Genomic DNA, 15,430 nt, shown 5'->3' on the forward strand with positions numbered 1-15,430 from the left:
ATTATGTCCTCAAGAAGACAGTATTTTGTTCTAAGCACACAACTACATAGCTTTGGGGAGTGTCTAAGAATCTTTTGCTAAATGATCTAATTATTTAATCGAATTGTTTTCAGGATGAAAATATGATCAACTTCATCAAAGGTGGAATGAAAATTAGAACAAGTTACCAAATATATAAGTAAGTTAAAAATTAAGATGTGTGTGTGGTTTTTTTTAAATCTTATAACTGGAAGTTTGTACCTTTTTGACCACCTTCATGTGGTTTTTAAATGATTCATGTACTATGTACTACCACTTTGTACTTCAAAATTCTCATTAAGTATGACTGGGTTTCTTTTATTTGGTATTGGTAAAAATGCACATGATTTTGGCCTACTGCGTATGTATTCAATGCGATAAGGCAACAGAATTTAAGTTCAAATACAATTTTAAGGGAAAAATAGCTGGAAATAAGGGGGGCACTGACATAATTTCTGATTAGATAATCTTAGTATCTCTCTTCTAAAAACAATTTAGAAATTTAAAATAACAGGTATGTCTTTGATTCAGACTCTAGAGCTTCATTGCCCAGTAGAATTTTCTGCAGTGATTCACATATTCAATTAAGGTGGACGATGGTGTTGTTCATATCTTCCATATCCTTTCTGATTTTTCTCTAGTTATTCTATCATATACTCACAATGCTATAAATCTCCAATTTTGATTCTGGAGTCAGCTATTTCTCCCTTTGGTTCCATCAGTGTTTGCTTTGAATATTTAGAACCTCTGTTGTTTGGCTCATATATATTTTAATTGTTTAATCTTTATAATAAATTAATCTTATCATTATGAAATGTCCCTACTTAACTCCGTGTAGTATTGTCTTGAAATCTGTTGTCTGATATAGCTATTCTTGCTATTCTTAGTTTTTTAAATGGCTACTCTGTGTGATTACAATATACTTCTTATCACTGTCAACTTAGAGTTAATATTATACCATTGCATATAAAATATAAGAACCTTGCAAAAGTATAGTTTCATTTACCATCTGTTGTCCTTTATACTATTCTGATGATAGTACACTTATGTATTATAAACCCCATGTGCAGTGTGAAGCTTTTGCTTTAAACAGTCATTATAGTTTTCTCTATTTACCCAGATAGCTGCCATTTTTGGTGTTCTTCATTTATTCCTGTATTCTTTCAGACTGAAGAATTCCTTTTAATATTTCTTGTAGTGCATGTGTGCTTTCAACAAATCTCTTCAGTTCATTTATCTGAAAACGTCTTTATTTTTTCCTTCGTATTTGAAGGCTATTTGTGCTCAATATAGCATAATGAGTTACAAGGTTTTCTTTTTTTCCTTCTTTTACCCCTTTTATTTTGTCCTCTGTTATTTCTGATCAGAAGTCAGATTTATTTGTATCATTGTTCCTATATGTAATGTGTCATTTCTTCTGGCTGCTTTGAAGACTCTTTTGTATCCTTGGTTCTCAGCAATTTGACTGAGATATGCTTAGGTGTGGCTTTGAGAAATTTGTGGCCATTATTTCTTCAAATATTATCTTCTGCTGTATTCTTACTCACTCTTCTCCTTCTGAGACTAATTACATGTTAGTCAGCCTCATTTTGTTCAATAGGTCAAAATGGTGCTGTTCATTTTAAAACAATTTAGGTGCTACATTGGGTATTATCTCAACATCTGGAGCATCATGGGGTCAGTTTCTATTGCCTGCTTTTTCTCTTGACTACATGTCATATTTTTCTGTTCTTATGTCAATGATTTTTAAATTGTGCACTAGATATTGATACATTGTAGGGACTGTAGGTTTTGTTACCTTTCTCAGAAGAGTGCCGATTTTTATTCTGGAAAGCATTTAACTTGACTAGACATAGGCTTCAAACTCTTACTCTCTAGTAGTAGGCAGCATCTGAAATCGTGCTTGCGTTATTTCTCCTGTATTGGTTCTGCTTTTCTTTGGACTCTCCCCAGTGCTCACATAATTCATGGCTCAGCTACGAGTTTGAGTGGAGTTTTAATACTGATTTTGGTGTTTCTCTCCTATGCGGTTCTCCTCTATCTGAAAATTTGCCCATTATCTACAGTCACTCTGACAGTCTTGAACTCTGTACTCTGACTTTTTAAGCAATAAGACTGGTTTTCTGTATAAGTTCTAGGCACCGGGGAGTACTTTCAGGTGACTAGTTATACAAATATAAAGTCCATTCAAGAGTTGTTCCCTTCTGAGTGTTGAGATTTGACACCAGTATTATATGTACTCCAAATGATACCACATTCCTGATTTACAGTAAACACATAAGTATAGACTTTTCTTGACTGTGCCACCAAATTCCATTCCTAATTAAAGAACAAAGCTTATCCTCCTGTACAAAACTTATCCTCTTATGATGAACATAGAGAAACTCTGTTCAAGCTTGGTGAACATCCTTTTATGATCAGAAAGAATTAGTTGACTAGGCATTCTAAATGTCTCATTTAATAGCAGGCATCATGGGGAATTGAGCTTATTAATATGTATATAATATATATGTGTATATATATGTGTGTATATATATATACACACATATATATATTTATTTTTTAAATAATTGTTTTTTTTTATTTTTTATTGGGGAATATTGGGGAACAATCTAGTTGTGAAGAGTGCAGCTCAGCTCCAAGTCCAGTCGCCGTTTTCAATCTTAGTTGCAGGGGGCACAACCCACCATGCCATGCGGGAATTGAACTGGCAACCTTGTTGTTGAGAGCTCTCACTTTAACCAACTGAGCCATCCTGCCGTTCTTCCGGAAGCTCAGCGGCAGCTCGCTGTCTTCAATCTAGTTGGGGAGGGCACAGCTCTCTGGCCCATGTGGGAATCGAACAGGCAACCCTGTTGTTCAGAGCTTGTGCTCTAACCAACTGAGCCATCTGGCTGCCCCTTGTTTTGTTTTTTTAATGAGACTCAGGAACTGCCCTGTAACATTTTTATTAGCACACAATGCATATCAATCCTTGGGGTAGATAGCATGAAGAGTGAAACATAATCCCAGTCTGTAAAATGTAAAGTGTACTTAAATAGAGACTCTTAAATTTTTTAACCTCCAGTTCTCATGAAAGCATTTTTGCGGGGAGCCCACCAAAGAGGCAATAGAGACATCCATCAGAGGTTAATAGTGTTTATCTTTGAGTGATATGATTACAGGTACTTTTATGTTTCTAAGTTCTTTGTTTGTTTATTTGTTTTGTATAGAGTGTATTTAATGTTTTATAAGTGGACAAATAAACACTAGTTTTTAAAATTAAAACAAAAAAGACTTGTTCTCCTCTTTCAAAATTCAACTTTTCTCCAGTTTCTGGCTAACCCCCGCCCCCCCCACGCCCACTTTCTAGTGCCTGCAGATATATTTTAAATATATATTTTCCATTTTTTCAAGAATTTATAATTGTGATCTGTGGGAAGATCACCATTAGTGAAAGCAGAGCCAAGATTTAGTATTTTAAGATACTTATACCCAAAATGATTTCATAAAATTATATTCCAGTCAAAATACTGGTGGGTGGGGGGATGGATTTTTGGAACTTGACATGTTGTTTTTAGTTTTCCTCTCAAAATGTTTTTTAGGAGATACAAAAGAATATTAAAGTAGATTGTTTTTCCAGTCATCAAAACTTAAGACACCGAAAGAATTAAAACAAAGTCTTGTAATGGCACAGACATGTATATCAGTGGAATGGAACAGAGGGTTTTGAAACAGACTGTGTGTGTGTGTGCTCACCCTCAAGTGCATGCGAGTACATGTGTGCATACACACACACAGACATTTACCTGGAAATTCAAAATGTACTAAATTCATATATATATGTATGTGTGTGTGTATATACATATATATATATATAGAATTCTTATATATATATGATTCCTATATAATATATATACCCATAATTCCTATATAATAAATATGTATATGTGTGTGTATACACACATATACACATGTATGTATATGTGTATACACACACATACATACATACATACATAGGTCTCTTTCTGAACAATGGGGAAAAATGTTTACTTTAATAAATGGTTTGTGGAAAATTGCCTCTTTTTTTGGAAAAGAATACTATGCGGTACAGTATAGGGAATATAGTCAACAATATTGTAATAACTATGTACAGTGTCAAATGGCTAATAGACACTACTGGCGTGATTACTTTTGTATGTAAATGTCTAATCATGTTTTGTACACCTGAAACTAATATAATATTCTATGTCAATGGTAGTTGAAAAATAAATTTTTAAAAACTAAAAAAAAGTCAAAAGACAATAAAACAAAGACTATAAAAATAAATTCCATATAGATTTAACATTAAAATATTGTTAAAAGAGTACTAATGAAACATAAAATATTTTTTATATTTCTAAAGTACAAAGGCCATTAAACTGTTGTTTTATTTTTAAATTTTTCCCTTTGAAATAATTTCAGAATTTTTACAAAGAATTTTTATATATTCTTCACTGAGATTCCAAATGTTAACATCCTATGGAAGCACAGTACAATTATTAAAATCAAGAAACTAACATTGATACAATATTACTAACTACTCTCTTGACTTTACTCAAATTTCTGTAATTGTCACACTAATGTCCTTTTTCTGGGCCAGGATTCAATCCAGGATCCTAGATGTTGCATTTAGTTGTTATGTCTCCTTAGTCTCTTTTAATCTAGAAGGGTCCCTCAGTCTTTCTTTGGCTTTCATGACCTCGATGTTTTTGAAGAATACTGGGCAGTTATTTTGTAGAACATCTCTCAATGTGGACTTATCTAATGTTTCTTTATGATTAAATTTAGATTTTTTTATTTATGGTGGGATACCATAGAAGTGATGTTGTGTCCTTCTCAGTGCATTATATCAGTAGATTCATGATTTCAATTTCAGAAGCCTTGTTAAGTATAACATAGAAGAAATCATAAAAGATTGACTTTACCAAATAAACGTTTACATTTTCATCATATAAAAATACACCATAATAAAAAATACATATGGAAAAGTGATGTAAATGACTGAGGGCAAATGACAGTGTGTGATGCTCATAGCTTGGTGGGAGTTATTCTGGAAGATGTTCTGGCAGTATATATCAAAATTAAGAATGTATATCACCTTTGATCTTAGAAGTCCCTTTTCTAAGAATTTATCCTAAGGTTGGTTAGGATAGTATAACTATAGTATAATTTAATGTAGGAAAAGTAATTGATGAATGTACAAGAATACTCTAGAAGCATGGTTTATAATATAGAAAATTTGGAAACAAATATTTAACAATAGAAATTTGGTTAAATAAATTATTCCATAGAATGCAATAATATGCACTTGTTAAAGAATAGGTAGCTTTCATACATTTTCTTGGGAAATTATCAATATTACCTATAGAACATTATATACTCTATGATCCTATTTGTGTTTTTCAAAGATTGCATTCTTAGTAAAGCATTAAAACACCTAGAAGATTATTTACCAGACTGTTAACAGTGACTAGCTCTCTGTGGTGTGGTTTTGTAGGGATACTTATACTCTTTCCATATTATTTGAAAATATTGTAACAATTATCTATTATCAGCAAATAGGAATTTCATTTTGATTAAAATAAGAACTCTGAACGTCATATCCACCTCCTGCCATCCTGTTGATATTTTGACATTTGAGTTTTGTATGCATGTGTATAAGCATAAATAATTATCTTTTTATATCATGAAATTATATGCTTTCTGCCATTTTGAAATTTCCTTTTTCACTTCATATCAGAAAATTTTGGGTCATTAAATATTTTTAATTCATCATGGTTTTTAATGGCTGCTTAGTATTCCATTAGTGTATGAACCACATGTATATGTATAAAAGTATGCATTCATGCAGCTGTCTTCTTAACTAATTTCCTGTTGTTGCGTATTTTGTTTATAAATTTTCATTGTACTTAAGTAATATCTCTCCTTATAGGTAAAGTTTTATGTGTATCCATACTATTTCCTTAGAATAAAATTGGATTTGTTGGTTCAAAGGTATATATATATATGTTTAAGATTTTTGATATATAATGCAGAATTATTTTGAAGAGTAACTGGGTTGGCAAACTTTTCGTAAAGGACCAGGCAGTAAGGATTCTAGACTTGTGGGTCATAAGTGCTCTGTCTCAACTACTGAACCCTATAACTGTAGTGTGTAAGCAGCCATAGACAATAAATAAATGAATGGGTATGACTGTTCCAATAGTGTGCCAACCCCTGCACTATAACCACCAGAAGTAGGTGAATGTATCCATTTGTTCTTACCATTGCCAGCCCTGGTGTTCCATTTAAAACTTAAAATAATGCTTTATTATCACCAATGCATATATATTTTACAAAATAGGAAAATGTCAATGAACAAATATTAAAACAAACATACACACACACACACACCGTATACTCTTACCAGTCAGTGATTACAGCTGTTCATACCTCAGTATGTGTTCTTCTAGAATATTTTCTATACAAATCTAAATATTTTTGTATTTTCTAATGAAAATGAGATAACACTATACATATTCTTTTGTAACTTGCTTTTTCCAGTTAATGAGCTTTATGTTTCCATGCCAGTAAATGTTTATTTCATGTAATACCCAATCCATCTTCAAATTTTCCCACTTGGCCCAAAATTTCTTTATTCCTGGTATGTCTGCACCAGGATCCAACCCAAGACTATCTAATGCATTTGATGTTTATGTCCATTAAATGTATTTTATTTTAGAAGAGTCTCTATATTCATGACAGTTGTTGAAAAGCCCAGTCCAGTTGTCCTACAGAATATCCACAGATTTCTTTGGTGGCTTTCTTTAGTTTCATTTAGCTTGGTTCTTTTCTTAGTGAGTTCAGGCTGCCATTACAAAATTCTATAGACGTGTAGCTTAAACAACAGAAATGTATTGTCTCCTAATTCTAGTGGTTGGAAGTCCAATTTCAGGGTTCCAGCATGATCAGTTTCTGGTGAGGACTCTCTTCTTGGCTTGCTGACAGCCACCTTCTCACTTGTCCTCACATGACACAGAGAGAGTTATCTCGTTCTCTTCCTCTTCTTATAAGACCACTGAATTTTACTGATTAAGACGCCACCCTATGACCTCATTTACTCTGAATTACCTCCTAAAATCCCAATCTCCAAATACAGTCACCCTGGGTGGTTAGAGCTTCAACCTATGAATTTGGGTGGGGGGGACATAATGCAGTCCATAGCATTTCTCTAGCCCCTTATATTTCCTGTAAACTGTAAGTTAGATCTGCAGAATTTCTAGATTCATTTGGCTAGAATATGTCATAAATGAAGGTGTATGCTTTATAATTAAATCACAGCAAGTGATACATAACATCTGGTTATTTCTTAATACCTTTAAAATATATTTGTCAATTTAATAAGCAATTCCTCGTTATTACCAATTTTTATATCTGTCATTTTGTTAGTTTGCATTTTTCTGATTTAATTTGCATTGGAGATGTGACGGGAAAGGGAGACATTCATAGAAAAGAAATGGAAGTGAGAAATCAGAAAGTTTTGCTTGTGTGGAACAGGAAAACATAAGAGGACAAAGGGGGCCACTGTGATGAAATCTGCTGTCATCTTTCAATCTTTCCTAATGACAAGCTTTAATTTATTTGGTCTATTTGAGCCCATGGTGATCACACTGAAATTTAAATCTTTTTGTCAGTAGTATTTCAGTTGCTTGGTGGAAAGTAGGGTGACTGGCGTGTGTGTACAGCTGAGGAGAAGAACACTGCTTGGAGGTCCCCTCTAACATGTTGCAGGGAAGCTGAGATCACAGTCCTGTGGTCCTATGGCTCCTGAGTTGTGGTTGCTGGTGTTTACATCCTCTCTTTCTTTAAACCCAGAAAGATTCTTCCTGATAAACAGTGTAGAAATGGGTGTGTCATTCTCTTCAGCGTTTATTATCCAAGAGCCTTAAGAGTAAAACTTGGCACAATGTCATCCACTTAAATATTCCCTAGTATTTTGGGAATAATGACATAATTATTTTATAATGTGTGAGTGTGAAATTTGACTTGATGATTTTCAGAGTCCTAGTAAACTTACGCTATAACTTTTTTCTTCAATCTAGAGAATGTCTTTCTATCCTGCATGTAATTCAGAAGAACAAAATCGAGCAACCGTTCTTCTATGAGTTTGAAGGGGGTGTCAAACTTGGAATAGGGGCCTTTAATTTGGTAAGTACATAAGTATAAAGCAGCCAGAATCTTTTGTAAAAGAACCATAGGTTTTCGGTGCCTTCTGAACTGCATTTGAACCTCACCCCGAATCTCTACCTGGGTTTAGTTGATAAGTGACATAATGGGATCAGTTTTCTTGTGTGGGGCTTTGGTCAGTATGTGTTGTAAAGTCCTGCACGTGTTTAGAGTAGTGTTGGATTGTGCCCTGAGGAAAGCATGGAGCAGTCTAGTAATGTTTCTCAGTGATAAGGAGCTTGGAGTCCAGTTCCATTTCCACCTCAGAAATGTTGTTGCTACAGCATTGGTGGCTTTGGAATTGAAAAGAGGTGAGGGAGTGCTATAACTTGGAGGAATAATATTGATGTTTTGGGGGAGATAAAGAGTTTGAGTAGATATCTGTCAAATTGTGATATATTAGAGATTTTGGAATTTTATTAAGGTTTGACTGGAATTGGTGAGAAAATAAAATGGTAAAGGGAATGCTGTTTATGAGTGTATATGCCACCATGGCCATTTTGTTCATGAGCCCATTGGTTGATGACAGAGGTGACAGAGGAAAGAGACCGCAGGATGGGTCACCCTATCCATTTGATTATGAAAATTATCCTCTACTGAGGTCACCATTTAGTGAACATTCACATGGGACACACATATCTTCATGGTTTTTGCCCATTCTGAGAGGTTTATACACATACTTCTTCCACAGACCTCTTTGTCATGAATTTTCCATCATGTTTTTTTCTATGTCCCTGACCATCCGACCTAACCATTGGCTGCAGCCCACGGATCAGTGTATAATCACACATATGGCCATTTCTCCTTCCAAGCCAAGTGAACAACCCTGTTCACTGCTTGAAGTTCTGCACTGGGAGGATTTCCCTTCACCACAACTCTTCAGGGTTGTCCCAGAAAAGGGCTGTAGTGCTGCACCTGTCCACTTCTCGGTGATGGCTGCATATCCTACAGAATACAATAGACTTCTGCTTTCTGGAAAAGGATGCTAAAAGAAACCTTGTTTGGAAAGGTGGGCACTGAGGGATTGCCTTCACATCACTTCATCACTCCACATGAAAGGAGCAAGTAGTCTTTAGAGTATCCTGAAAAGGCCAGTTTTTTGTTTTGCTGTGGGGTTTTTTTGTTTGTTTGTTTTTGTTTTTTACTTTTTTAAGGTTCACTGTCTTAGTTAATTAAATTCATTTACAAATAATGATTATAGTATGTGATGATTGAGACATGTCTAGTGACTAAAACTTGGTTCTAATTTTTCATGTTACTGAATCATTAAAACTTTAAGTGGTTTGGAGTTTAATATTTATCTACAGTTAGATACACTAATACATAAGTACACTTGTACTTTTTTTCTTACAGATGCTGTCCCTTTTACCAGCACGGATTATCAGACTGCTAGAATTCATAGGATTCTCTGGAAATAGGGTACACATTTTATTTTATCTTAATTTTGACAGTGAAAATAAAACATTACTTTTTTTAATATAAGAGCAATGCAACATGTTCTTATGACAGTTATTGGCAATTTGTTTGCAGCACAATAATGAGCCATAGGTCCTTGATCATATTTTTCAGGAGTTGAGATAGTGTTTCTTTTGAAAGTTTCAATTTTTTGTCTCTGTTACCTAATCTGGGATTAAAATTTTTATTTTACAAATATTGCTGCTTACTGGACCTTTTGTACTCCTGTGTGGTTCAAATTTGCTTCCTTTACTTTTTTGGAATCCCAGAGTCTTCTGTAAAACCAGGAAATTAGACTGGATTTCCAAGCCTCATTTTATGATTCGCTTGGATCAAGCATAGTTGCAGTATTTTTTTTAAATTTTTTTATTGGGGAACAGTGTGCTTCTCCAAGGCCCATCACCTCCAAGTTGTTGTCCTTCCATTTAGTTGTGGAGGGCGCAGCTCAGCAACAAGTCCAGTCGCTGTTTCAATCTCTAGTTGCAGGGGGCGCAGCCCACCATCCCAAGCGGAAATCGAACCGGCAATTTTGTTGTTGAGAGCTCGCGCTCTAACCAACTGAGCCATCTTGCTGCCCCTGAACTAGCATTTTAAAGTGTCTGAATATGACTTATATTTTAAAGATTTTTATTAAAAAGGTAGCTAACATATAATATTATGTTAGTTTCTGGTATACACCATAGTTGTTCAATGTTTATATACCTAAAGAAGTGATTACCATGACAAGTCCAGCAACCATATGGTATCGTACAATGCTGTCACAATATTATTGACTATATTCCCTATGCTGTACATTACATCCCCATGCCTTATTTGTTTTATACCTGGAAATTTGGACCTCTTATTCCCCTTCCCTTCCCCCCTTTTTGATTTTTCAATTACACTTGACATTCAGTGTTATTTGACATTCATTTCAAGTGTGCAGCCTAGTGGTTAGACGTTTATATGATTTAAGAAGTGATTCCCCTGACTAGTCTAGTACTCACCTGGCACTATACATAGTTATTATCATATTATTGACTATACTCCCTATGCTTTACTTTACACCCCCATGACTGTTTTGTAACTACCAATTTGTACTTCTTAATCCCTTCACCTTTTCACCCTATTCCCCAACCCCCTCCCATCTATCACCCCAACAAATCTAGTACCCATCTGACACCATCCATAGTTATTACAATATTATTGACTATATTCCTTATGTGATACCCTACATTCCCATAACTGCTTTGTAACAACCAATTTGTACTTCTTAATCCCTTCCCCTTTTTAACTCACCCCCAACCCCCATCCCATCTGGCAACCATCAATATGTTCTCTGTATCTATGAGTTTGTTTCTGTTTTGTTTATTTTGTTCTTCAGATTCCCCATATAAGCGAAATCACGTTGCATCTGTCTTTCTCTGTCTGGTATACTCCACTCAACACAATACCCTTTAGGTCCATCCATGCCACCGCAGATGGCAAGAACCCATTCCCTTCCATGGCTGAGCAATAGTCCACAGTATATATATACCACCTACTCTTTATTCATTCTCCCAGATTGCCTCCACATCTTGGCCATTGTAAACAATGATGTAATGAACATATGGATGCACATGTCCCCTCGAAGTTCCATTTTGGGTTTCTTCGGATAAATACCCAAAAGTGGGATTACTGGGTCCTTCTTTGTCCCTTGTCATAGCCTTTGTTTTAAAGTCTATTTTGTCTGCTATAAGTATTGCTACTCCAGCTTTTTTCCTTTTCTTCCATTTCCATTTTCATGAAATATTTTTTTCTATCCCTTTACTTTCCATCTGTGTGTGTCTTTCAATCTGAAGTGAGTCTCATGTAGGCAGCATATGTAAGGGTTTTGTTTTCTTAGCCATTCAGCCTTTCTATGTCTTTTGATTGGAGCGTTTAATTCATTTATATTGAAAGTAGTTGTTGATAGATATGTAGCTACTGCCATTTTATTATTCATATTTTTGAACTTTTTTTTTCCATCTTAAAGATGTCCCTCTAACATTCCTTGTAATAGTGGTTTGGTGGTGACGAACTCTGTTAGCTTTTTCTTGTCTGGGAAACTCTATCTGTGCCTCAATTTCAAGTAATAGCCTTGCTGGGTAGAGTACCCTTGGTAGTAGGCCCTTACTTTTCAACATGTTGAGTATTTCATGCCAATACCTTCTGGCCTGCAAAGCTTCTGTTGAGAAATCAGCGGACAGTCTTATGGGAGCTCCCTTAGCAGTTTTAGTTGCCTTTCTCTTGCTGCTTTTAGGATTCTCTCTGTCTTCAACCTTTGCCATTTTAATTATAATGTTAAATATAATTTTTTAATCATGCTCTTCTCATTTTAAAATGCATTTATTTGCCACAGGAATTGGGCCTCCTTCAGTTACGGGAAGGTGCATCTGGAAGAAGTATGAGGTCTCCACTATGCTGCTTAACTATACTAGCTTTTCATACTTATATCTCCCTAATACTTGGTAAGGACTGTATTACATTTTATGTCATTGACAGTTGATTATCTTTTATTTGAGTAAGTACAAATTTAGAAAAACTAGTAAAAGTAGTCTATATTTGTTTATTTATTTATTAATTTATTTGTTTTTGAGTAAAGATGGAAAATAGTGACATTTGTCATAGTGACATTTGGCAGTGGGGGTGGAGGGTTTCTTTCATTGAATTTTTAAATCTGTTCTCAGCTAAAGGAATTCTATAAAACTGGTTGATAGTGATCTATTTTAGCATCTTCATATTAGATTTCTTTTTAAATTAAATTTTGGGCTAAAATAAGTTAATATTGCTATTAAAGCCAGAAATTCCATTTAAGAATCTAAGACAACCACCTCCATTCTTAAGAATTAGTCTGTCCTAGAGTTTTCTTAAACTAAAGTCATAGATGAGACTTGTCCTATTTTTATTTTTCAGCTGTAAAAATGACAAAATAACAGTTTTCTTCTTTCCCATGAAGAGAGCTTTGCTATATTTTAATGAAATTTAGAGAATTAATTATCAGTATCTACCATGTTTTATGAAGACTGAGACTTTTCCTGTTCAATTTCTAGGTACGGGAGAGGTGAATCTTGTGGAAGCAGAGGGTCTCCTTGCACCCTTCCTCCAGCAGTTTCCAAATGTATGCCGAAAATTTCAAGTGTATGGTTCAACCATAATTAGTCAACCAGGGATGAGCACTGAACAGTCTGTTTTCTCCCTTTCTCCACAGGGCTCACTCATGTTGTTTTACCATGCTCGAATAGAGCTCCTGAAAGGAAATGTGGAAAAGGTAACTTATTTGGAGGGAGTCATTTTGGGAGTTGTCTGTATGGTGGAGTTGCATCACACACTCATTCAACATACGTAAATTTGGCTATATGCACTAGACATAAACAAAGAAAAAGCTACGTAATTAAAAAGTCAAAATTTAATTTTGTGTGTGCATTTTATTATATGTAGTAGATTACCGATTATAGTGTACATAAAGAGGCAGTTCAGGGTAGAATATACAAAGTACAGGTGGACAATTTAAGGGATTTTCCAAAAAGCTCAACTATTATCAATTTCTGTATCACATATTGACTTTGGAATCTAGCCCTTGTATAAGATACAACTCCATTGTACTACATGTGTGCTCCTCATCAAAGGAAATTATTCACTAATTCCCTTAAAGAACAAGATAAAGAACCTTTTATGTAAATATACTCACAATTTTCTTCTATATAAGTGGAGTGAAAGATAAATGTATTTTTCTTTAATTTTCTTTTTTTCTACTTAAACAATACTTCTTGGATTTCTTTCCAGGTCAGTGTATTTAAACCTCCCTCATTTTTTTTTGATGGCTAGATTTCATTCCATGGGATGGATGTACTATACTTATTAAAGCAGTCCACTGTTGATAGATATTTGGCTACTGTACACAGTGCTGTTGTAAACATCATTACATGTATATTTCTGTGAATAGAGGTAGTTATATAAGACAAATTCTGATCATTAGGATTTCTAGGTCAAAGATGTATTTTGAATGTATTTTGATACATTCAGCCAAACTGACCTCCTAACTTAAGACTTTTCCATTTAAACTCTGTAAAGATAGAGAATACTTGTTTCCAATGTTCTTTGCCAACTTTGGACATTACCCATCTGTTTTGTTTTTGTGAATTTCATGGCCAAAAAACGATAACCTAATTTTAAAATTTATATTTTTCAGTTTACAAATTTCTTCATATGTGTATTTGTTACTTGTGTATCTTTTTCTCTGATTTGCCTATTCATATCTTTGATAGTTTTCCTATTGAGTTGTTTGTCTTATTCTTAAGGATTTTATAAAATTATTGTATGATGAGGGTTAACCCTTTGGTAGTTATGTATGTGGTGATATCTTCTCCCAGTCTGTCCATTGCCTTTGATTTTGTTTAAGGTGTATTTTTCCCTGTGGAAGTTCTGACTTTTATTTTTGGTGTTTTCATAAAGGACTTCTACATTTTATATGTTATTTAGGAAGGAACTTCCCTATTCCTACATTATAAAGTTTCATGACCTCCTCACAGTCAAGAGGCAGAACTTAGCTGCATCATTGCATATAAGGAACATATTGTCGTACTGAATGGTTTAATGGTGATTTGTTCTTTTTGTACAAAGTGTTTTATGTATTTTTCCATTAGGTTATTATCTCCTTGTGTAATATCTGGATGATCAGCTTTATGCAATTGACTTATAGGCACAAGAGATATTTCGAAAATGCATTTCAGTTCAAGAAGAATGGAAACAGTTTCACCATCTCTGTTATTGGGAGCTGATGTGGATTCATGTATTCCAACAAAACTGGATGAAGGCATATTACTACTCAGATCTGCTTTGCAAAGAGAGTAAATGGTCCAAGGTAAAGTACGGTGCTTTTATTAATGTCATTTGTTTGCTAATAAGTGTACAGGATGATTTGCATTAAGTACTGTTCATTTAGTAGTATGGTATGGACTCCGTTTTCTCAACTTAGAGATCCATCAAAGAGGAAATGTGCATGTAGTACCTGTTGTTTATAACCACTGTCCTGAGCACAACATGCTTTAAAAACCATCCAGAGTCCTTTTCAATAGAGGCTTTACCTCTGAAGAGGAACTGCACTTATATATTAAAAGTTATTAAATAGCAATAGTTTTGATAATTTTTTGTAGACCTTCCAATGCCCTTATGACAGTTTTTTATGATAATCAACATTAATTCTGGTTATTTGTGAGAAGTTGGGAGGAATGAGATAATGATCTCTTGTCCATTTTGTCCATGTTCTCACTCATAAAAGCTATAGATGTACAATAGGAAAATGGTCAAAATTAGGTGAAAAGTGTTCATCTCATTTGCAACAGGCAATATAAGACTTCATTTCCATTTATTTCTTTGACGCTTCTTAAATACCATATTTGGAAGGTTTGTAGGTCATTTCTGATTGCAAGGTAGAAATGTCATGCACCTAGGGATGTTCTATAACTAGATGCTTTTCTTCATTTCCTCAGGCAACATATGTGTTCCTAAAAGCTGCAATTTTGAGTATGCTTCCAGAGGAGGATGTAGCGGCAACTAAAGAGAATGTGGTAGCTTTATTCAGGTAAGCAAAACACTGTTTTGATAACCAAGACCCTGCATGTATAGAGGAGTGCACAAATATATTTCTTTTTCCCTTAGTGCTCTTCCATGCTTCACCTTCTTATGTCTTTAATTTAGTTACTCATTTGATACAGAAACTCTTAGAAAAATA

At 34.4% G+C, this 15,430-nt stretch overlaps 1 protein-coding gene across 3 annotated transcripts in view; it reads left to right on the forward strand.

Annotated features, from left to right (window-relative positions):
* The window catches only part of TTC39B (tetratricopeptide repeat domain 39B), a 132,946-nt gene that overhangs the window by 84,736 nt on the left and 32,780 nt on the right, over window positions 1-15,430 (forward strand). For all 3 annotated transcript variants that reach the window (XM_033123043.1, XM_033123045.1, XM_033123044.1), the window contains 8 exons: window positions 114-178; window positions 8,121-8,226; window positions 9,598-9,663; window positions 12,059-12,167; window positions 12,750-12,817; window positions 12,908-12,967; window positions 14,399-14,560; window positions 15,189-15,280. In XM_033123043.1, the coding sequence (XP_032978934.1) occupies window positions 114-178; window positions 8,121-8,226; window positions 9,598-9,663; window positions 12,059-12,167; window positions 12,750-12,817; window positions 12,908-12,967; window positions 14,399-14,560; window positions 15,189-15,280 (728 nt within the window). The remainder of the gene's footprint in view (window positions 1-113; window positions 179-8,120; window positions 8,227-9,597; window positions 9,664-12,058; window positions 12,168-12,749; window positions 12,818-12,907; window positions 12,968-14,398; window positions 14,561-15,188; window positions 15,281-15,430) is intronic.

This window comes from Rhinolophus ferrumequinum, chromosome 12 (assembly GCF_004115265.2).
Source record: "Rhinolophus ferrumequinum isolate MPI-CBG mRhiFer1 chromosome 12, mRhiFer1_v1.p, whole genome shotgun sequence".
NCBI lineage: Eukaryota > Metazoa > Chordata > Mammalia > Chiroptera > Rhinolophidae > Rhinolophus > Rhinolophus ferrumequinum.